The sequence below is a fragment of the Crotalus tigris genome, unplaced genomic scaffold (genome assembly GCF_016545835.1).
Source record: "Crotalus tigris isolate CLP2741 ecotype Arizona unplaced genomic scaffold, ASM1654583v1 scf7180000024341.3516292, whole genome shotgun sequence".
Taxonomy (NCBI): domain Eukaryota; kingdom Metazoa; phylum Chordata; class Lepidosauria; order Squamata; family Viperidae; genus Crotalus; species Crotalus tigris.
In genome coordinates, this window is record NW_024100511.1 from 3,211,384 (window position 1) to 3,234,218 (window position 22,835).

At 40.5% G+C, this 22,835-nt stretch overlaps 1 protein-coding gene across 1 annotated transcript in view; it reads right to left on the minus strand.

The window, feature by feature from the left end:
• SH3RF1 (SH3 domain containing ring finger 1) overlaps nt 1-22,835 on the minus strand; it is a 164,728-nt gene that overhangs the window by 71,795 nt on the left and 70,098 nt on the right. The window contains exons 5-6 of the mRNA XM_039326542.1: nt 2,478-2,753; nt 1,372-1,467 (exon numbers count right to left, since the gene is read on the minus strand). Coding sequence (XP_039182476.1) covers nt 1,372-1,467; nt 2,478-2,753 — 372 coding nt within the window. The remainder of the gene's footprint in view (nt 1-1,371; nt 1,468-2,477; nt 2,754-22,835) is intronic.

The window sequence follows — 22,835 nt, forward strand, 5'->3', positions numbered from 1 at the left end:
TAGCCAAAATGAGTAAAAAACAAACTTCACTGGAGAGCTTTGAAAAGGGGGAAAGACCAAATGATGAGACAGCAGAAGACTGTAAGACTGCCAATAAAAAGAAATCTACATTTAAAAGAAAATACCAAGAATCTTACTTAAATTACGGATTCATTGCAACAGGTGATTCACATGCTTCAAACCCGCTTTGTATAATATGTGGTGACAGGCTATCCAATGAAGCCATGAAACCTTTATCTGTTTATTTATTTAGAAAATTTACAATAAATGTAATGTACTTGAATCATCCTGAACCTCCCCCCATCCATGGAAAAATTGTTTTCCTTGAAACCGGTCCCTGGTGCCAAAAAGGTTGGGGACTTCTGTTTTAAGCAACACCCCGTTCTCCCTGAAGGTGTTAAAAGAATGTGTGGATCATTAAACAAAGCACAGGGTTCTTCAGGGGTGGGAGAGGACCTGGGTGGCCTAGGCTCTTGGGACTCCCTGGGACTCTCAAGGCCTTTCCCACCCCTTGACATACCCTTGCTCTGCTTCCTGCTCCTCAGGATCCCCATAGTGCTTGGGCCTCCTCCCCAACCCGTCACCCATTGTGCAGTTACTTTCTGAAGATCACCAGAGCTTTCCTCAGTGCTGTGCAGACCTCTTTAGGGCAGCAAAATAAAGCAATTCATCTCTGGGCCGCATGACAGCCTCCCAGAAGCAGCTGTCATTTCAATGCAACACAAGGAAATGTGGGTATGCTGAAAATGGTGGCCTCTTCCTGGAGACAGCCCCAAAGCTCAGATGCAAGTGGCCTGCCCTCCTTCTTCCTTATAAGGCCTTGGTAAGACCACACTTGGAATACTGCAAGTTTTAATCACCACAATAAAAAAAGATGTTGGGATTCTGGAAAGAATGCCACCTGGTTTTGATCTACCTCACTCTGTCTGAACGAAATTGAACAGAATTATGTGTGATACTTTGCCCTATATCAGTGAGGATGGAAAGATTCTCCTTAACTATTAAATATATTGTGCAAGATTGTCCACAATGTGTATTTTCTGGTTCCCTAGAAGATCTGCACAAAACAACGCCAAAGGCAATCACCTGGATAATTGAACTAGATATTCACTTATGATGAGGCCACTGCCATACGCTCGTAGAAGCTTTGTACATAATTATATGGATTGCATGTATATGTTTACTTCTCTTCTGTCATGTTCTCATATGGTAAATAAATAATAATGATTCAATTTGCTAAAAAAGTGTCATTTGATTAAAATCTAGAGATTTTTCTACTCATCCATGCAGTCCAAGATAAAAAAACAATAAAATGTGTTTGTGTGTGTATTCACATTAATTCAACATTAAAGAAACTTAAGATTCTTTCACCTCAACATATGAAATAGGAAATATTCCAATTCTGTCAGCCAACATTCCTTCAGCCCAATTTTCATCTACTCGGCGAATCACAGTAAGAATATCATCCTGGATATAAAAGAAGAAAATAAAAAGGTAGGAAAGTTTCCAAGTTCTAATTAAACATTTTATTTTATTTATTTTATTTTCCTCACATTCAGACCATTGAAATTTTTAAAAAGTCAACTTATATATTTTCAGATGAAAATTTATTTCAATTGTATATTCGTATTATTAAGAATTTGAAAAGCATTCTAGGAGCTAATCAATCATTTATCAGGTGAAATAACTGCTAAGTAACAACAACTCAACTGCTTTTTTTCAGCATTGGAGTACAGTTCTCAATATATCTCAATTCTATAATATGTTATATATTCTTAGTTGTTATGAGTAGCTACAATACTTAGAAACCAATTATTCAACGTATGTACATGCAATATTCTTAGGGATTAATGAATTAAAAAATGTCCATGATAAAGACACAAAGAAAATTATAAACATAGAACATGGATAAGAAATTTTGGCTTTAAGACATTGCTAGCTTTCATATCTCAGCATCATTTACCATTGTTTTTAATGTATGGGGCTCCTGAGAGTATTTTGTTTAAATTATATTTGGAGGATCACAAAATAAATTAATCAGAAACCTACCTGGCCTAGCACAATACTGATTCTAAAAGACTCATGGTATAACTATGCCTGGACCATGAAAAAATTCTAGCAAAAAAACTAACAGTTTATCTAAACAAAATACACTGTACACAGCTAAGGACATATTGTAAATATTTATTTTCATATTTATATATTTTCACAAAAATATATCACAAATTCTAATTTATCTTGAATTATCAACATGTACAACAGAGTGCTAACCTTGGAAATGGAAGATGAGGTTCAAATACTATTTCTCTAAGATAATTTAAAGTTATATTTTTAATTTAAAATATGTTAAGAATATAACTTTGATTTTCTTTAGAAAAAAAGTTGAAAAATTATAACATTTGACACATGGTACACTTGTAGGCTAACAAGTATTTCAACATTGCTGAGATTATGAAAACATAACTATAAATTTTTACCTTTGAAAAGGGTAAACAATCCTTGTCAGCTTCCTTATCTTTAACTTCAAAGTCATAAAGTGCTTTGCACTGAGGTTGAGGCTGAGGTAATGGTTTAATTATCTGGACAAAATTGGTAGGAAAAAATCCATGGATACCATTGACTTCTCCATGATACCAATTTTCATCAACTTGCCGACGTAATATGATGATGTCACCTTTATTGAATTTAAGATCTCCGGGCTCTTTTCCCTCATAGTTATATAATGCTTTGGCACAAGGTAATTGAGGTACATCCTACAGAAACAAACCAGATAAATTTTAGTTACAAAATGTAAATAATCTACCTACATCAAAATCAATCCATAAGGCTAAACCATAGGTGATGTACAGAAAGGTTTAAACTATATTGTAGTAATTATAGTTGTAATTTACCCAGTGGTAGGATTCAAATATGTGAACAACCGGTTCTCTGTGTGGATGCCACTTCCGGAAATCCATTCTGGGCCTGGGCAACAACAAATTAGCTACCGGTCTGCCGAAGTGGCGCGAACTGGCTGAATTCAACCACTGAATTTACCTATCAATAGTTGTAATTTACCCACCAACCATTTTTAAAAGACAAAAATATTAATACATGAGCATATTATCTAAACCAGTGATTTTTAAACTGGAGATGATTACGCCCAAGGGGAGTAATCTGTGCATATCCTGTAGATATGGAACAATCGTACTGGTAACCCTCAATTTACAACCAAAATTGGAACTGGAATCATGTACATTGTTAACTGAGATATCATGTGACTGTTTCAGTCAACAAGCACAATCCCAGTTGCGGTTAAGTGATCTCACAGGTCATTAAGTGAAAACTAAGATAAAGAATGGAGGTTGCCTCAGGAGGGTGGGAAAGTACCTGGGAGGTCTGGTGCAGGCCATCTCTGTTCAGGAGCTGAAAATTACGCAGGATTTTCAGCCTCTCAGCAGAGAGACACTCATTTGCAGTCTGTTATGGGCTTCCCAACTCCCCTGAGGCACCCTGTGGTTCTTATGTTACCATGCTGCCTCCCTGTTCAGGATCTGAAAACCCCCTCTGCCAAATCCTCAAAGGATTTTCAGATCCTGAGCAGGGAAACACTTACATGCAGCTTTCTCGGGGCTTCTCCCAACTTCCTGTGCTCCTTATTTTACCTTTCAAAGAGCTCTTGGGTCTAATTTTGTTTTATCCTTAGAATTTAGAGTCAAATGTAACTTAGAATAATATTGTATTGTGCGAGACTATAAATATCAGCAAACAAAGCTATCTTAAAAAATTATCTCCTACTCCATAAGCAGGCAATTAAATACTCTATATTGTTGCAAAGAGCTAGAAATATTAATGGAACTTTATGTAAGAGGACAACAATGTTGTGAGGAACAAATGCAGGCCCAGCTTGTACAGAAAAATATTCTCAGCCTCTTCTGATGTACACATATTCACAGATTGTAAGAACATTCAACATGTGGCTAAAGGAGTGGAGTAAAGGGGAAGGCTTTGGATATATTAGTCACAATGTCACCAGCTGATCCAATGAAAAAATGTACAAAAGAGATGGTTTGCATCCATCAAAGAAAGGGACTGAGTTACTTGGCTATAAATTCACAGATTTTTCTGGAGGAATATTTAACTAAACAGCGGGGACAGTGAGCTAACTGATACAGAACATCCCCATCCCTGGCAATCTAAAAATTATAGGGCTATCAGTGCATGTTACATAGATGTGTGTGTGTGGACAAGAACATCAACCTTGCTGTCAAGCAAAATCAAGCTCTTAATAGCGACTGCCACACAAAGTGCACTAACCAAATAGGTGGTAAGACATTAGGGGAACTCAGGCACCACACAGGTTATGTAGGAAGTAAACACAGGGTCGGTCATAAAGAACTCAAATGTCTATACACCAATGTACAGAGTATGAACAGCACAGGGTGAACTAGAAATTCAGGTTAATGAGGGCAGATATGATATTGTTGTCATTATGGAAAGATAGTGGGATGAAACCCACAAATGGAACACACAGCTAGAGGGATTTAAATTTTTTAAAAGAAACAGACCAAATAAAAGAGGAGGTGGAGTTGCTCTCTATATAAGAAATAACTACATCTCTACAGAAGTAGGACACAACAATGATGAAAACTGTCCCGAATGCATATGGGTCAATATAAAAAGGGGGGAAACGACATTGCCATAGGTGTATACTATAGGCCACCCAACCAAACACAGGAAATAGATGAACTTTTTGCTAGTCAGCTAACTAAGGTATGTAGGAAGCACATCACAATAGTAATGGGGGACTTTAACTACCTGACATCAACTGGGAGACAAACTCTGCACCAAGTAGAAGATCAAACAGATTCCTGACAAACCTAGCAGACAACTTTGTCTTCCAAAAAGTAGAGAAGGGAACTAGGGAATTAGCCATTTTGGATCTAATTCTCACTAACAGAGATGAAATGATAGACGGTGTTGAAGCCATAGGAACCTTGGGAGGAAGTGATCATGCAATATTGGAATTCAACATTATGGAAGCACAAGCAATAGAACACAGTCAAACTAGAGTCTTGGACTTCAAGAGAGCTAATTTCAATAAACTTAGAGAGGGTTTGGGAAGAATTCCATGGATGAGAATCCTCCGGGGGAAAACAACTCAAAGAGGTTTGGCAAATTTTGAAAAGTGAGATAATAAAGGCCCAGTCTAACACAATACCAACAAAAAGGAAAAATAACAGCTCTCAAAAGAAACCAGCATGGCTGCATAAAGAACTCTCAGATTAATTGAAAAATAAAAAGGACAAGTATAGAAAGTGAAAAGAGGGACACATAACTAGGTCAGAATATCAGCAAATAGCCCGAGCCTGCAAAGATGAAGTGAGGAAAGCTAAGGCTCAAAATGAACTAAGGCTTGCGACCAAAATCAAAAATAACAAAAAAAGCTTCTTTCAACATGTAAAAAACACAAAAAAAGTGAAGGAAACGATTGGTCCATTAGTGGGTGAAAGTGGCAAGAAGGTGACAAGCAACAGGGAGAAAGCAGAACTATTTAACTCGTTTTTTGCATCTGTCTTTACACAAAGGGAAAAAAACAGATCAGCCTATCAAAAATAGTGCCATAAAAAACAAAATAGAAATACAAGTTAAGATAGGCAAGAAAATGGTAAGTGAGCACCTGTCCAGCCTAGATGAGTTCAAATCACCAGGACCAGATGGATTACACCACAAGGTTCTCAAGGAATTGGCAAATGTGATCTCAGAACCATTGAACTATATTTTTCAAAGATCCTGGAGCACTGGGGAACTGCCAGAGGACTGGAAAAGAGCTGATGTAGTTCCCATCTTCAAAAAAGCGGGAAAAAAAGGACCCAAGAAATTACAGACCTATCAGCCTGACCTCAATACCTGGGAAGATTCTAGAAAAGATAATCAAACAACGAATCAGCGAACACCTACAGGCAAACAAAGTCATTACTAAAAGCCAACATGGGTTTGTCAAAAACAGATCATGCCAGACAAATCTTATTGCATTCTTTGACCAAGTGACAAAATTAGTGGACCAGAGGAATGCTGTAGATATAATTTACTTGGACTTCAGTAAGGCATTTGACAAAGTAGATCACAACCTACTACTTGATAAGATAGAAAAATGCGGGTTAGACAGCATCACCACCAGATGGATCCATAGCTGGCTGACCGGCCATACTCAGTGTGTGGTCCTCAATGGAACCACATCTACATGGAGGGAAGTGTGTAGTGGGGTGCCCCAGGGCTCTGTTCTGGGCCCAGTGCTCTTCAACATCTTCATCAACTATCTGGATGAGGGGATAGATGGGGAACTCATCAAATTTGCAGACGGCACCAAGCTGACAGGAATAGCTAACACTCCAGAAGACAGGCTTAGGATACAGGAGGATCTGGACAGACGAACACTGGGCGTTATCTAACAAAATGAAATTCAATGGTGAAAAAAGCAAGGTTCTACATTTAGGCAAGAAAAACCAAATGTACAGGTATAGTATAGAGGGTACCTTGTTCAATAGTAGTAACTGTGAGAGGGATCTCGGAGTCCTAGTGGACTCATTTAAATATGAGCCAGCAGTGTACTGCAGCTGCCAAAAAAGCCAACACAGTGCTAGGCTGCATTAACAGAGGGATAGAATTAAGATCACGTGAAGTATTAATACCACTTTACAATGCCTTGGTAAGGCTTCACTTGGAATGCTGCATCCAGTTTTGGTCACCACGTTGTAAAAAAGATGTTGAGACTCTAGAAAGAGTACAGAGAAGAGCAACAAAGATGATTAGGGGACTGGAGGCTAAAATATATAAGGAACGGTTGCTGGAATTGGATATGTCTAGTTTAACGAAGAGAAGGACGAGGGGGGACATGATAGCAGTATTCCAATATCTCAGGGGCTGCCGCAAAGAAGAGGGAGTCAAGCTATTTTCCAAAGCGCCTGAAGGCAGGACAAGAAGCAACGGGTGGAAACTAACCAAAGAGAGAAGCAACCTAGAACTAAGGAGAAACTTCCTGACAGAACAATTAACCAGTGGAACAACATGCCTCCAGAAGTGGTGAATGCTCCAACACTGGAAGTTTTTAAGAAGAAACTAGACAGCCATTTGTCCGAAACGGTATAGGGTTACCTGCCTGAGCAGGGGGTTGGACTTGATGACCTCCAAGGTCTCTTCCAACTTTACTACTACTACTACTACTACTACTACTACTACTACTACTATTACCACTGAAAGAAACATTTTGTATATGTCAAGGTAAAGAAAAAATATAAAATAACCTACTAAAATTTTCACTGAAGCTTATCTATTTAGGTCAATAAATATTAGAGAATATTTATTCCAACTGGAATGAAACCTCCACAACCCAGTTACTAAAAATGCATATGGGGTAATGAAAAGAACTGGTAGTAAAATTCCTTTCTTGGACTGAACATACAAAGATCAAAATGGAACTAAGTAAAAGTTTTATTAGACTCAATTTTTAATACCAACAAAAAAGAATATATGTAGCTTAGGGTTGAACTGGGTAGCCCTCTGTGTTCTTTGAGCTTGGTTATTTGCTTGCATTTTTCAACTAAATAACATATTCAGCACTAGAGACTATGGTGTTTTCATTCATTCATTCATTCAATTTCTATAGCTGCCAGTCAATGATTCTGGGCGGCTTAAAATTAAAAAAACAAAAAACATATTACAATTATAAATATATATGCAGTAATAGCTGGTCCTGCCAGGGTTGATGGGAAGTAGTTTTTCCTCAATTTTCAATCAACCAGGATGCACGCACCCCCCTTGTCCATTTCTGGGCACGGAGGGAGGAAGGAAAAAATCCTATGGGAATGAGAAAGAAGAAAGCAGGGAAGGAGAGAGGGAGGGAAAGAAGAAGGAAGCAAGGAAGGAGATGGGAATGAGAAGCAGGGAGGCAGGGAAGAAGGGAGGGAGGGAAGGAGATTGGAATGAGAGGCAGGGAGGGTCAGAGGGAAGGAAGGAGATTGAAATGAGAGGCAGGGAGGGTCTGAGGAAAGTCCTGCCTTAGCACTTGGCTACCAGCAGCCCTGCTGCCCTTTTGCCATTCCCCTGCCCCCTCCTCCTGGCCTATCCTGGTGGTCTCCCATCGTATCGCTAAGAATGCTTTGGTTACAAAGCTGGGTCTTCTTGCATGGAGAAGGAGTGGGCCTCACTCTGACCCAAGCACTTTGTCCTTCTGCACCCACCATGAGCAAGCTGGCAAAGGAGTACAAGCACAGCAGCAAAAGCCTCGAGGAGGAGGTAAGTGCAGCTGGGCACCCACTCAGGGAAGTGGGGCTGGACTGGGTTGGGCTGCAGGTGCTTGCCCTCCACTGCCCAGGGCTTCGGGCAGTCCATGCCACCATCCGGTGTCCCCCATGTGGCCCAAGAGGGACAGCGGGGCTCCTCCAGTGGACCATGTCCTGGTGCCCACCCCAGTCCCACCCCCCTGCACAGGAGGCTCCCGGCTCCCCCCTAGCCCCCTGCACCGCCACAGGCGCCCCCGGCCTGAATGATGCGGAGCTCCCCACCATTTATTCTGCTTGTCAAAAGGTTGCAAAAGGGATCACATGACTTTGGGACACTGTGACCTTCATAAATATGAATCAGTTGCCAAGCATACAAATGTAAATCACATGATCCTGCGGATGCTGCAACAGTCATAAGTGTGAAAAATGGTCATAAGTCACTTCTTTCAAAGCTGTTCTAACTTCAAACAATACTAAACAAGCTGTTGTAAGTCGAGGATTACATATACTTTATCACATTTTTCCTTTTTTTTTTTTTTGGTTCATCAAGTTTTCAATACCTTGCTAGGTGACTGGTAGTACTCTAATACTGCCATATCCTAAAAGTGGTACAATCAGTGAAAAGGTTGAAAAGCCTGCACTAGGCACTAAGGATTGTTATTCTAAAAATTAATAAAACATTTCTTTTTTTAAAAAGTGTAGGCGATCTTGAACCAGAAAGGCAGCCGATGGCTGACAGATTCAAGGGTTTTAAAATACGAGAGTATACTTATGGAACAAAATGATTTAATATTGACTAGTGATGTTAGCTTGAATCCAACTTAAATTTTAAGAAGAGATTTAGAAGGAGTACCAGAGATGGTTCCTCCAGAGTGGTAGAAGGGAAGTGAAGGAATGAATATGCAATAATAGAAGGAAGAGAAGTTTTGGTGGAAGCAGAAAAGTTGCTTTTAAGTTGGTCTGCACAAACTTGTGAATTGTATGCATTAAATCAAACTTTAAAATTGTTGGAGAAACAGAGAGGGGTTATATACACCGATTCAAAGTATGCTTTTGGAGTAGTGCACACTTTTGAAAAGACCTGGGAAGAAGGAGGATTGATTAATAGTAAAGGGAAAGAGTTGGCTCATGTAAAGTTGACAGAAGAAGTGCTTGTAGCAGCAGCATTACCACAGGAGTTAGCTATTATTCATGTGGAAGGACATCAAAGAGCAGGCATATGGGAAGCTGAGGGAAATTCGCTGGCAGATAAAAAAACTAAAATGGCAGCTGTAGAAGGAACTGAATATTTAATGTTAAGTTTAACTCCTCTAGTGCAAAAAACAAGGATTAATCCAATGTTCACTATAGATGAGAAGGAGGAATTAGAGAAAGTAGGGGCAGTAGAAATAGAAGAAGGCAAATGCTGAATAAATCGATAACTAGGGAAAATTTGGAAGTACTCTGATGTAGTCATTGGGGAACTAAGGCACTATGGGATTTGTTTTTGGAAGCTTATGAATGCTGTGGGTTGTACACAGTGGCTAAACAAGTTTGTGACAAATGTATGGTCGGGTAATTAAAAAGTTCTACCACATCTAATGGTGCATTCAAGTTGATTTTAAATTACTTCAAGTGGGGGAAATTCCACAATATAAAACTAAGTATACGTTTATAAAGAATTACAGTAGTGGCCAAAATTGTGGAAATCTTTTGGGAAAAGTGTACATTTGAGGTTTGATGGCTAATAACACCACTTTTTTTGGAGTAGTACCATAAAATTATATATCAATGGAAAGATAATTTAATCAAGAATGTAATGCAATAATTTTTATGAAGGATTTGCTATTAGAATAGCAGTTATAAAGGAGAAAAGTGAAACACATAGAAAAAATGAGATATACAAAAATTATCACCATAGAAAAAACGAGATATACAAAAATTATCACTATGTCAGTTAATACGTAGTTGGGTAACCTTGAGCATGAATTACGGCCTTACAACTGTCTTCCCATGGAGTGAACCAAGTCCTTTAGTTCTGCAGCTGTTATAATGTGAAACCAACATTGAATGATTGCTTCTATTAACTGGGTTTTATTGCTGGGTCGCTTCTGACTAACACGTTTCTTTAGTCAGCTCCGTAGATTTTCAATTGGGTTAAGGTCTGGGCTATTCCCAGGCCATTCCAGCAGTGGAATATGATTATCTTGAAACCACTTTTTGCACACAGCAGCAACATGACATGGAGCTGAATCCTGTTGAAATATAAATGCTTCATTGTCTTGGAAAAGATCATGTGTGGAAGGCTTTGGTTTGGGCTCAAGTATTTCATTATTGTATTTTTGGCCATTTATATTCCCATTAATCACAAAAATTTTGCCCACACCTTTTGATGTCATACAACCCCAAATCATTACACTGACTGGGTGTTTCGTGGTACATGTAATGCAATCAGGATGCAAATCTTCTCTGATTCTTCTCCTTACATATTTCATGCCATCTCTACCAAACGGGGAAAGGTTGGTCTCATCACTCCAAATAACACTGTCCCGTTGTTCCTCTGTCCAGGTAACATGGGTTTTAGCCCAGTTTAGTCTTTTCAACTTTTGTTTGAGAGATAAAAGTGGCTTTTTTCGTGGAATTCTAGATTTTAGGCCAAATTCCTGGAGTCTACGCCGAACAGTCCTTGCACTCAACTTCACATTGCATTGCGCCATTTCATCTTGTATACATCCAGATGATCTTCTTCTGTCAGGTAGGCACAGTCTCTTAATTCTTCTATCATCACTTGCTGTTGTGCATCTTTTCCTGCCTTTACCAGTGTGATTTTGTAGTGACTGAGTCTCCTTTCACCTCTTCAAAAACTTAGAAATGCCACCTTTGGTTAAGTTTCCACCAATTTTTCTTCTAATTTCTTTATAACTGTAGCCTTGTTCACTTAATAATATTATTTTACATCGCTTTCTGGGCAACCAGTCAACTCTTTGCACCATTACTTTAATTTTATTACATTTTATAAGCTCACTAAATCAAAGAACACAAAAAACCTCAACCAACTTGATAGCGATCTCATAACACACTCACAAATGTCCTCCTCTCAGCTTCAATACATGACATCAACAGGGCTTTTTTTCTCATAGAATGCCCAGAATGGAGTTCCGGCACCTTTTTTGGATGGAACCTTGTAGGGTAGGCAAGGCAGGTTGTATGACATGTGTAAGTGCCAGCACCTTTTTTTTTTTAGAAAAAAAGCACTGGACATCAATAACTGAATCCTACTGTGATCTGATTGGCTCATTGCCAAAACAAGATGACACCTGATTGGCTCTCTAAACGCTCATGCTCATTGGCTACAATCAGATGAAGGAAAGCTACCTGATATCAACCTAAGCAAGTTGTGCTTCCTTTTTCTGGTTATTTGACTATAACTTTTCATAGAATACAGATAATTGAACAAACTTTGTTACATTACATTCTTGATTAAATTATCTTTCCATTGATATATAATTTTATGGTACTACGCCAAAAAAACTGGTGTTATTAGCCATCAAACCTCAAATGTACACTTTTCCCAAAAGGTTTCCACAATTTTGGCCACTACTATATATACTGGGGCTGTCTTCTGCTTTGTCTTCTATCAGGAATAAATGTCTCCTAGCACAAACACCTCTACTCGAATTTATGATTCACAAGTTTCAGCTTGGTGATTGGGTCCTAATAAAGAGCTGGCACAAAGAGAAGTTTAGTCCAGCCTGGGATGGGCCTTATCAAGTCCTCCTGACAACTGATACAGCAATTCGGATAAAAGAAAAAGGGTGGACCCTTTATACCAGAGCGAACCAGTGGATGAACCAAGGGAATGGAGAGCAGAACAAAGAAATGGACCCTTAAAATTAAAAATTATTAAAAACTAACACGGTTGCTATTGAATGGAGAGATAGTGGCTTGGTTGTTGTTTTCTATTTTTCTCGTTGCAGGTTTTGCAACCCTATACTGCTTCAGGAAAAGTTGGCTACCCATGCTATTCCACCCTAAGGATCAAGTGACAAATACTGAACTCCAGCAGTTACCAGATGTGCTGGTTTTGTAATTGTAATTGTATTACTGAATGCTGTTGTTATTATTGCTGTGATTGTGGGCATGTGTGCAAGTGTGATACCCCCTGTGACACTATAATCATTGAAGATTGGGTAGGATAAATGTGCAAAGGCTACTCTCAATAGAAACATTATATCCACAATATTCTCAGAATGAGGGTGCAGAGATAGGTGTTCCACTACAACCAGATCTTAATTCTATGGTCCTGGGGGAAAGTAATATTGTGATATCCTCTGGCCTTGAATGGATAGATCTTATGGAACTACTGGAAATATGGGATTAATACTTACAAGTTGTATAATAAGTTACCTAGTGCAATTCGGGAATACAGAACAGGTAATGAAAGTAAAGCATTATAAGATGGAAATTAGGACCACATCTGAAATCCTCAATATAACCATAGTAACAAATTTAAATGGCAATGTCACTTTGAGTTTTGACGGTAGTATTTTTAAAAACAGGATGGCTTTTATGTATGAGGCCTCAAGATCATGACTGGAATTGGTACAAAGGAATGGAGTGCTCAGAATGGAGTGGTGACTAATGGTTTGTATACCTCCTGGGCAAACGCTCCCCAAACATTAAATACAAATAAGAAACCAAATAGGACTTGTTTGCAACTAATAAAGGATAGAGTCAATCCAAACTGCCAGAATAGCCAGTGTAATAAAATATACATTATACTGACTAATTTTACAAAGGAAGGGGCTTTGGTGAACAGAATTTATGATTTTGGAATTGAGGTCTTTAGAATGGATCCTTTAGGATGGTAAGAATAGAAATAATAGAGGGAAAGAAGAAGAAATGGGGAAGAGTTTCTAATATGGCTGATATATGTATCACTAAAATTGGAAGTATACCTTTAGGGAGTTATGAGAAGTGTATACAAACCGAGACCTCTGGCTTGACATTGTGGCACTGCACACACAAGAAGACAGGGCTCCATCTTTCATGCCTGATGTCAGAATCCAATTATATTTCATTTCTATCTACCTACTCTGATATAAAACGCGTGGTGGAGATGCGTAACCACAAACCTCAGTGGTCAATGGGCGTTGGAAAGAAAGGAGAGTGGGAAAAGAAATCAAGAAAGGTGACCCTGAGACGGGGGGCCAACCAACCAGAATGAAAGCAGGAGATGGAGAAATCCCTGCACACAAGTGAAGAGGAAGGAAGCTGGGAACAGCACTCAAGCTGGATCCTAGAGAAAGCTATCGACTTGATGAAGAGAACCCTCAGCTCCCTAGGAGAGGAGAATTCTGAGCCCCACAGCCGCACCAGCTCCTGGAGCCGCAACTGGACAGACACTGAGGGGGAATTGGAACATGCAGCCCCGGGGACGTCCACTGCTCCAGTAGTCCCCACTCCCCGCCGACCAGCAGATGGCGATCCGGATGGAAGACAATACCAACAACAATGAAGGCACCGATCCATTCAAAAAGTCCCACCGCTGGATGCGAGATTCAAGGGGGAGCCGACACACTTGAGATTTTTTCCTAACCCAAGTCCTCAGTTACATGGAGGAATACGGGTGGCACATAGCAACAAAGCCCATATCCGGATTGTACAATCTGCTCTGGATGGGCCGGCCTCAGATTGGGTGGTGAATTTGCACGACTCTGATGCCCCAGATCTCAACAATTTCAACCGTTTTATGTCCTCTCTGAGAAGGCAATTTGAGAACCCCCTGGCTGATCACAAAGCCCGCAAAAGGATCAAAACGATGAGGCAAAGCAGACGCCCAGTAGCCGAATATAGGCAAGAATTCCGGGCCATTGCCAGCAAGCTGAACTGGCCAGAAGACATCCTCCTTAGCCATTTCAAAGATGGCCTAAATTACGATCTATATGACACTTGCCTGCCCCGAGGGGACCCACACCAACTGAACGAATGGTATGTCCTGGCAGAGGAACCAGAGATCGACCTACTGAAGAGGCACCGCCGAGGAAAACAATGGAGCCGCTCAACGCCTGAGCTGACACGCGAACCAGAGAAACCATCGGCTATGGCCAAGAAGCCAATGGGCTGTTTCAAATGCGGGAGAGAGGGCATCGGAGTGTAGAATGCCACTCGAAATCCCCCCAGCACAACCCAGAGAAATCACCAGCCAGCAAATCCGGGAAGTCCCCAGCTAAGCCAAAAGAATCTGCCATGAGAGTGATAGGGGCTGTGGAATCCCCTACTTCTGCCCATCATGGGGAAAGAACTCCAGCCTACACCACAGGGCCGGTGGATGCCTCAGATGACAGCTCAGAGGGCGAACCCCTGGTAAGTGGACCCATCGCACCCATCCTCAAGACAGTGACTATATTAATTCCCTCCATGCCTGAAGCTGTCAAGGTGAAAACCATAATAGACTCTGGCTGCACCCGCTGCCTCATTAGCCCGATGCTAGTAGGGAATCTGGGCATTCCGTCAAGGAGACTAAAACAACCAATCACATTTGGCCAGTTAGATGGCTCCATAATGGGGGGGGGGTGTGCCAGCTACCCTAGCAACTTTACCAATCTACCTCTCTCTGGGCAACCATGAGGAAGACATAACGTTTGTAGTGACCCCAAGCATGGAACCCTGGGTAAATTGGAGGACGGCAGAAATCAAATTCCCGAAAGGGGACCCTACGGACTTAAAACCCCAAGGGGATCTACCAATATTAAGAACGGAAAAAGCGTCCATGGAAGAAAAAAAGGGGCTACCAGAAATACCAGAGGAATACATTGATCTTGCTGAAGTTTTCAGAGAGGAGAGGGCGGATGAGCTCCCCCCCCCACCGACTATGTCATAGACTGTGACACAGAATTCAAGCCCGGGGCAAAACTCCCGAAGCCCAGATTATACTCCATGAGCCCAAAGGAGAAGGAAGAAATGGAAAGATTGATAAAGAAAAACTTAGAAAGGGGGTTCATTGAACCAGCCAAGCCTAAAGTGGCCGCTCTGGTCCTCTTTAGAGAGAAGAATGACGGCTCTTTACGCTTATGCAAGGATTATAGGCTCCTGAATACAATCAGTGAAAGCAACTTATACCCCCTACCCCTCATGAAGGACATGTTATCACATCTCTCAAAAGGAATTTTTTTTTACTAAACTAGATCTAAGGGAAGCTTATTACCGCGTTAGAATTAAGGAAGGGGATGAATGGAAAACTGCATTTAACTGCCCAATGGGGTGCTACCAATTCAAAGTTTTGCCATTTGGATTACAAGGGGGGCCTGCAGTATTTATTTATTAATTAATTAATCAACGAGGTACTAAGGGAGCACCTATTTAAGGGGATCCTGGTTTACTTAGATGACATCCTTCACTGAATCCAAAGAGGAACATGTCAACCTAGTCAGAGCAGTTTTAAAGAAACTGCGAGCTGCCCACCTATATGCCAAACTATTGAAATGCGAATTCCACCAGGAAAGAATAGACTATCTAGGTTATCGCATATCCCCACAGGGCATTGAAATGGACCCAGAGAAGGTCAGAGCAGTATTAGAATGGGCACCACCTCGCACAAGAAAGCAACTGCAAAGTTTCCTGGATTTCACAAACTTTTACCGCCAACTCATCCCCTCATTTGCCCAGATAGCTCTGCCCCTCACAAACGAAGGGAGAATCCTCAGTGAAAACTAGCCAGCCACTAACATGGACAATGGAGTGCCAAGCAGCGTTTGAGAGATTTAGAGACGCTTTTCTGCCGAACCTGTACTGAGGCACCCAGACATGGATAAGCCCTTCGTAATACAGGCGGATGCAAATGATGTGGCAGTGGGGGCTGTACTGTTACAAGAAAATGATGAAGGGATATTGCAACCCTGCGCGTATACATCCAAAAAACTAACCGAAATGGAACAGCGCTGGCCCATGTAGGAGAAAGAGGCATAAGGGATATGTTGGTCATTATTTACATGGCACCAGTTCCTTGAAGGAAATAAAATCCCTTTCCAGGTGTGGACAGACCACAAACATTTGGAAGCCTTGAAAACACCCAGGGAGCTCAACCCCAAGCAAGTCCGCTGGTCCCAGCATTTTCACCAATTCCACTTTAGGCTCAAGCATTTGCCGGGGGGGGGGAGAACTTTCTGGCAGATGCATGCCCCAATATAACAGCACGCGAGCCACCGATTCTAAACCACTTATGGTGGAACCACAACTGGCAGCACCAGTAACTATCAGAGCCCAGGCTAAATTAAAATTGCAGCTGGGTAGCCAAACTGGAATTGAATTCCAGAAAACTTTGGAAATAGATGAATGATTCCCGAAAAATAGACACGTGTGCAAAATTAAAGATGAATTGCCTTGGGCAGGGGAAAAGTTATATATACCAGCTACTCAAAGGAGCACATTCATGCAGCTATGCCATGACACAAAATCAGCAGGGCATTTTGGATTTGTAAAAACATTACACATAATTAAAAAAGCAATTTTGGTGGCCATCCATGAAAAAGGACATAGAAAATTACGTGGCCAGCTGCCCAACATGTGCGACTGCTAAGAGGTTGCAAGGGAAATCGTCTGGACTGTTACAACCAGTGGCGACTCCCTCAGCCCCCTAGAGGGAAATAGCCATGGATTTTATTGTGGAATTACCAGAAAGCAATGGGAATACTGTCATCTGGACGGTCATGGACTTGTTTTCCAAACAGGTGCACTTTATCCCTTGCCAAAAGATTCCCACCGCAAAAGCCTTAGCAAAACTTTTTGTGCAGCATATTTACAGATTGCATAGGGCACCCCAATGCATCATATCTGATAGGGGAGTGCTATTTAGGTCTGCATTTTGGAAGGAATTTTTATCCCTTTTAGGGACCACTCAGGGACTGACATCTAGCCATCATCTCAGGGAAATGGTCAATCAGAAAAATCGAACTCAGTACTTGAGCAATATTTAAAATGCTTTATTAATTTCCAACAGTCGTATTGGACGGATCTACTCCCTTTTGCATAAGTTGCCTACAATAATGCAGTCCCCTCCAGGACAGGTTACACTCCTTTTCAAATAGCTACCAGTCAAAGTTTCAACCCCATGCCAGAACTAACCCCAAACGAGCTGGCAATCCCATCACTGAAAGAATGGATGGAACAATTACAAGACACCTGGCCAATAGTTAGAAAAGCCCTAGATGAAGCTAGGCAAGCATACAAAGCACAAGCAGCTAAAAACAGGGTTGAACCTATACCATTCATTATAGGAGAAATGGTGTACTTATCTACAAAATATCTAAAATGCCTACAACCCTGTAAAAAACTTGGACCAAAATATATAGGGCCTTTTCCAATTAAAAGAATCATAAACCCAGTAACAGCAGAATTAGAATTACCCAAAAATCTTAGCAAATACACCCAATTTTCCACTGTAATTTGCTGAAAAGAGAACAACAGTCACCCTTACGGCCAAAAATCCCCCCCCCCACCTCCAATCATGGTGGATGGAGAACAACACTTCAAGATAAAAGAAATCCTAGACTCTAGGAGATATCATGGGACAACTCAATACTTAGTAGCATGGAACACCTCCCCGCCTCACAAAATGAGTGGGTCCATAAACGTCATGTCAGAGCCCCAAAGCTATTAAAGAAGTCTCATACAGAGTATCCTAACAAACCAGACTAACTTTTATACCTGTTTTGTTTTCTTTACAGGTGGATCTCTCTTATTTTTAAGGGGGGCAGGATGTCAGAATCCAATTATATTTCATTTCTATCTATCTACTCTGATATAAAACCAATTCTTACTCTCTTCTGGATTCTGTCATACTACGAAAGGGAAGGAGGGTAAGTATGGCTGTTTTATGACTCTCACGTCCTCCATTAACTACAAAGTAACCTTTTGTTGATTCTCTTCAAGAGTACTAACCATAACAATACGGCCATCCACCTTTCATCCTACTCCAGTGGTTCTCAACCTTTTTAATGCCGCGACCCCCAACCGGTCGTAAGTCGAGGACTACTCAACCGGTCGTAAGTCGAGGACTACTCAACTGGTGCAGCACCGTTTGCAGAATGGGACTTTTGGCGGGCTCAGCAGGGCAGAGACAGCCTGGACAATTCCTATTGGCTTTTGAAAGCCAATAGAATTAGACTCTATTCAAGAGAGTCTATTCTATTGGCTTTCAAAAGCCAATAGAGTAAAAGGGAGTAGCACAGCTAAGGAAAAGGGGGAAAAAATGGCGGACTGCGTTGTTTGGCGACCCCCGTGAAATGGTCGTTCGACCCCAAATGGGGTCCCGACCCACAGGTTGAGAACCACTGTCCTACTCCCTCTGAATTTCTCCCCTTTGTCGGCAGCGAGGGAAAAGGGGGGGAAATGCAACGTCTGGGATCTGGGAAAAAAGAGAATGAGTGATCATGCTGACGGAACGGACTGATGATATATTTCCTGGACTTAACACCTAGAAATCTGCCAGATTGAATTGCCCGGAAGAACTGTGGGGTGGGGCTGCTTGGGAACACTTTAAAACATTGAATGGGGGGGGATCCCTCAGATCCTGTCTAGCATGCCTGCAATCAATTTCTCTTAATAACATTTCCTGTTGGAAGAGACATTCCAAGAGTTCTGTTTTCTTAAGAGGTAGATTGAGGTGGGTCTTTACACCTGAATTCGTTCCGCTGGGGGACCCTGGAAAGGCAGCAAGCAAGGAGGGGACCCCCATTTGATCGCAGGGGGACGGCGGCCCTTCCTTTTGATCTGGGGAAGCCCTCCAAACCGGCGGGAGAAGGACCAGACATATTAATATGGGCGGTCACAAAGCTGCTGACAGCCAAAGTCAAAAGCACCACCAAGCAACTTTCAAGCACCGCAGGTGAAACTGTGTGAGACCTGATCCTCTCTTTAAGATTCTAAGTTTTATTTCCTGAAAAAGCTGCCCAAAACATTTTTCTTCCTGTGACATGAGAGGGAAGGGAATTTTTATCCCATCCTCTAAGAAAAGTGGTGACTAACTACTCAGGGGAAACAGAGTAACCATAAGATTAATGTTAATTTAATTGGCTAGATATTATTTTGAAACTTGGGAACTAAAAGTGTTCTTTTTTCTTATTGGAGACTGTTGGTTTTTTTCTTAAAAAAAAAAGACTTGAAAACCCACCATATATGTTTTGGACTTAAAAAGCTATAAAACAGCATTGGTGACATCTTGTGGCAAATTATGGTATTGCAATTTGTTATTGCCTAAAAGAAACCTGGCTTGAAGCCCAGACTTCAGATAAAATTTCTTTGGCCTTGACAGTTACTAACTTTGAAAAGCCCAGCTGCAAAGAAGGGATTTCTGGGCAGCTTATCTATGTGGCAGGGAGGATGTATTGTTTTGGAAGCTGGCCTGCTTGAACTATGAATGTAAACTTTTACTGATTTTCAGAGCTATGCCTGGGGAACTGCTTTCCTATTTCCCTGAATGAGAAGCATATATTATTACACGAGATGATGGAACACCTTGGATTATAAACTCTTTCTTGATAAACAATTTCTACTATAAAGACCACCTATAAAACATGAAATAACATCCCATACCCAGCTACAAAAGACAAAAATTATTTTTAACGTTTGATTCTAAAGTCTTCAACTTAATATATTATTAAGAAAATATGGATGAAGATCAGGAAAAAATCCTTTCCATGTTGAAATCAATAAATGAAACTATCCGTTCAGCTTGTGATAAAATAAGAAGCAATACAAGGGAACAATGTTCTAGCTTAAATATACAAACCGAGATCTTGATTACAAGCAAAGAAGTAACAACACCGAAAACAAAAGGAAAATTGGAACAACTAAATGCTAAAACAGAGGACCCAACTAACCAACAGACTCAGCCAATTGAACAATCAGAAAATGGAGTGACAACATTGAAAGTGGAAAAGACTTTTTACAAATCAAGAAATCAGAATATATTTGAAGAAAAAGAAGAAGAACAGATTGAATGGAAGATAAAGTTATCAGGATAATTGTGGGAAATTGGAGTAACAAGGAGGTGGTTTAATGAATACCAATGGGCTTGTTCTTCCAAAAAAACTTAAACCAAATGGTCTTTCTTATTCCAAATAATATATATAAAAATAGAGGGAGAACTATTTGATGATTCAAAGGCACTGATATGGAAGGTTAGCTAGCAAAGAAAGAAAGCCAGAGTAAGGCTGAAGAAAATAAGGGTGTTGACTTATTAGAGAGGATATTATATTACCAAATAGATGGCTGAATATGGTGGAAAATAGATAACTTTTAGAAAATAGAATAATATTATAATTAAATAGATAAGGTGTGTAACTAGAATATTAGACTTTGGTATGAAAAGTGGAAAGGGGAAAAGTTGAGACAAGGGAAACTTTTGGTCACCTAAATATAAAGTACTTGGAAATCATAAATAATAGTGTTTTCTTGAATATTGATGGGAAATTAAAGTTTGGGGGGGAAAGCAATAATAGGGTATTGTTTATATCAAGATATGTGTAGGCTAAAAATTATCGATAAATGTAACAAAGATGTTTCTACTTAGTTGAAAATAAGAACTGTGTTTGCCCAATATGAGATAACAGATATTATTGGAAAGAGAGAGGAAGTATTTGATGTTCTAATATTAGACTTAAATTAAAAATTTATGTATGTTACTGAATTATTGGTTAACCCAGACAACACCTATTATGGTTTTGATTTATTAGGGCATACTGTATTATCAGTTAGATAATTGAACATGGTGGAAAATAGATAACTTTTAGAAAACAGAGGAATATTATAATCAAATAGATAAGACGTGTAACCAGAATATTAGATTTTGATATGAAAAGGGAAAAAGGGAAAAGTTGAGATAAGGGAAACTTTTGATCACCTAAACATAAAATACTTGGAATTCATAAATAATAATATTACTTTGAATATTGATGGGAAATAAAAGCCTGGAAAAAAGCAACAGGACATTGATTGTATACAAGGATTAAGTGCATATGCAATTAAGATATGTGTAAGCTAAAAATTATTGATAACTGTAACAAAGATGTTTTTATTTAGTTGATAACAATAAGAATTGTACTAGCCTAATGTGAGATAACAGATATTAATGGAAAAAGAAATATCTGATGTTGTAACATGAGATTTATACTAAAGATTTATGTACACTATTGAACTATTAACCCAGCCATCACATTTACATCTCATTGTAAAATGAGAAAATCAATAAAATATTATATAAAAAAGAAGTGTATACAAACCAAAGATATAACAAATATCAACGTTAGTGATATTGAAATCTTTAACAGTTTAGCAGGCATACAATTGAAGGAGGATTCGCAACTCCTGCAAAAGGGAATAGGTCTGTCCAATTTGTTTGCTGGAAATTAATAAAGCATCTTAAGTATTGCTCAGGTATTGAGTTAGCTTTCTCTGCTTGGCCGTTCCCTTGAGGATGATGACTAGATGTCAATCCTTGAGTGGTCCCTAAAAGAGATAAAAATTCCTTCCAAAATGCAGACGTAAATTGCACTCCCCTATCAGATATGATGCGTTGGGGTGCCCCGTGCAATCTGTAAATATGCTGCACAAAATGTTTCGCTAAGGCAGCGGTTCTCAACCTGTGGGTCGCAACCCCATTTGGAGTCGAATGACCATTTCACGGGGGTCGCCAAACAACCCATTTTCCCCCTTTTCTTTACCTGTGCTACTCCCTTTTATTCTATTGGCTTTTGAAAGCCAATAGAATAGACTCTCTTCAATAGAGTCTAATTCTATTGGCTTTCAAAAGCCAATAGAATTGTCCAGGCTGTCTCTGCCCTGCTGAGACCGCCAAAAGTCCCATTCTGCAAACGGTGCTGCAAGTTGTCTGCAGCGAAGGCAAGCTATCTGGAAGTTTCCACCCCTCCCTGCTGAGCAACTACTAAAAATGTAAATAAAAGAGGGCCAGGGGTGGGAGGTGGGAGGCCGGTGGGCGCAGGGAGAGTTGCTGGCGCACGTGGGGCCCGGCAGATGCCTTATCTCCCTTGGGCTGGGCCAGCTGGTGGCCCAGCCAGTGGTCACCCTGCGCCATCACTGCCCCTTGCCAGCTAAGCCTCGGCCGGTGCAGGGGGCGGCACCACGCATGCGCAGCACCCCTGGGCAGGGAAAGTCCTCGACTTAAAACCGGTTGTGTAGTCCTCGACTTACGACCAGTTGGGGTCGCGGCATTAAAAAGGTTGAGAACCACTGCGCTAAGGCTTTGTGGTGGGAATCTTTTGCAAGGGATAAAGTGCACCTGTTTGGAAAACAAGTCCATGACTGTCCAGATGACAGTATTCCCATTGCTTTCTGGTAATTCCACTATAAAATCCATGGCTATTTTCCTCCAGGGGGCTGAGGGAGTTGCCACTGGTTGTAATAGTCCAGGCGATTTCCCTTGCAACCTCTTAGCAGTCGCGCACGTTGGGCAGCTGGCCACGTAATTTTCTATGTCCTTTTTCATGGAATCGCCACCAAAATTGCCTTTTAATTAAGTGTAATGTTTTTACAAATCCAAAATGCCCTGCTGGTTTGTGTCATGGCACAGCTGCATGA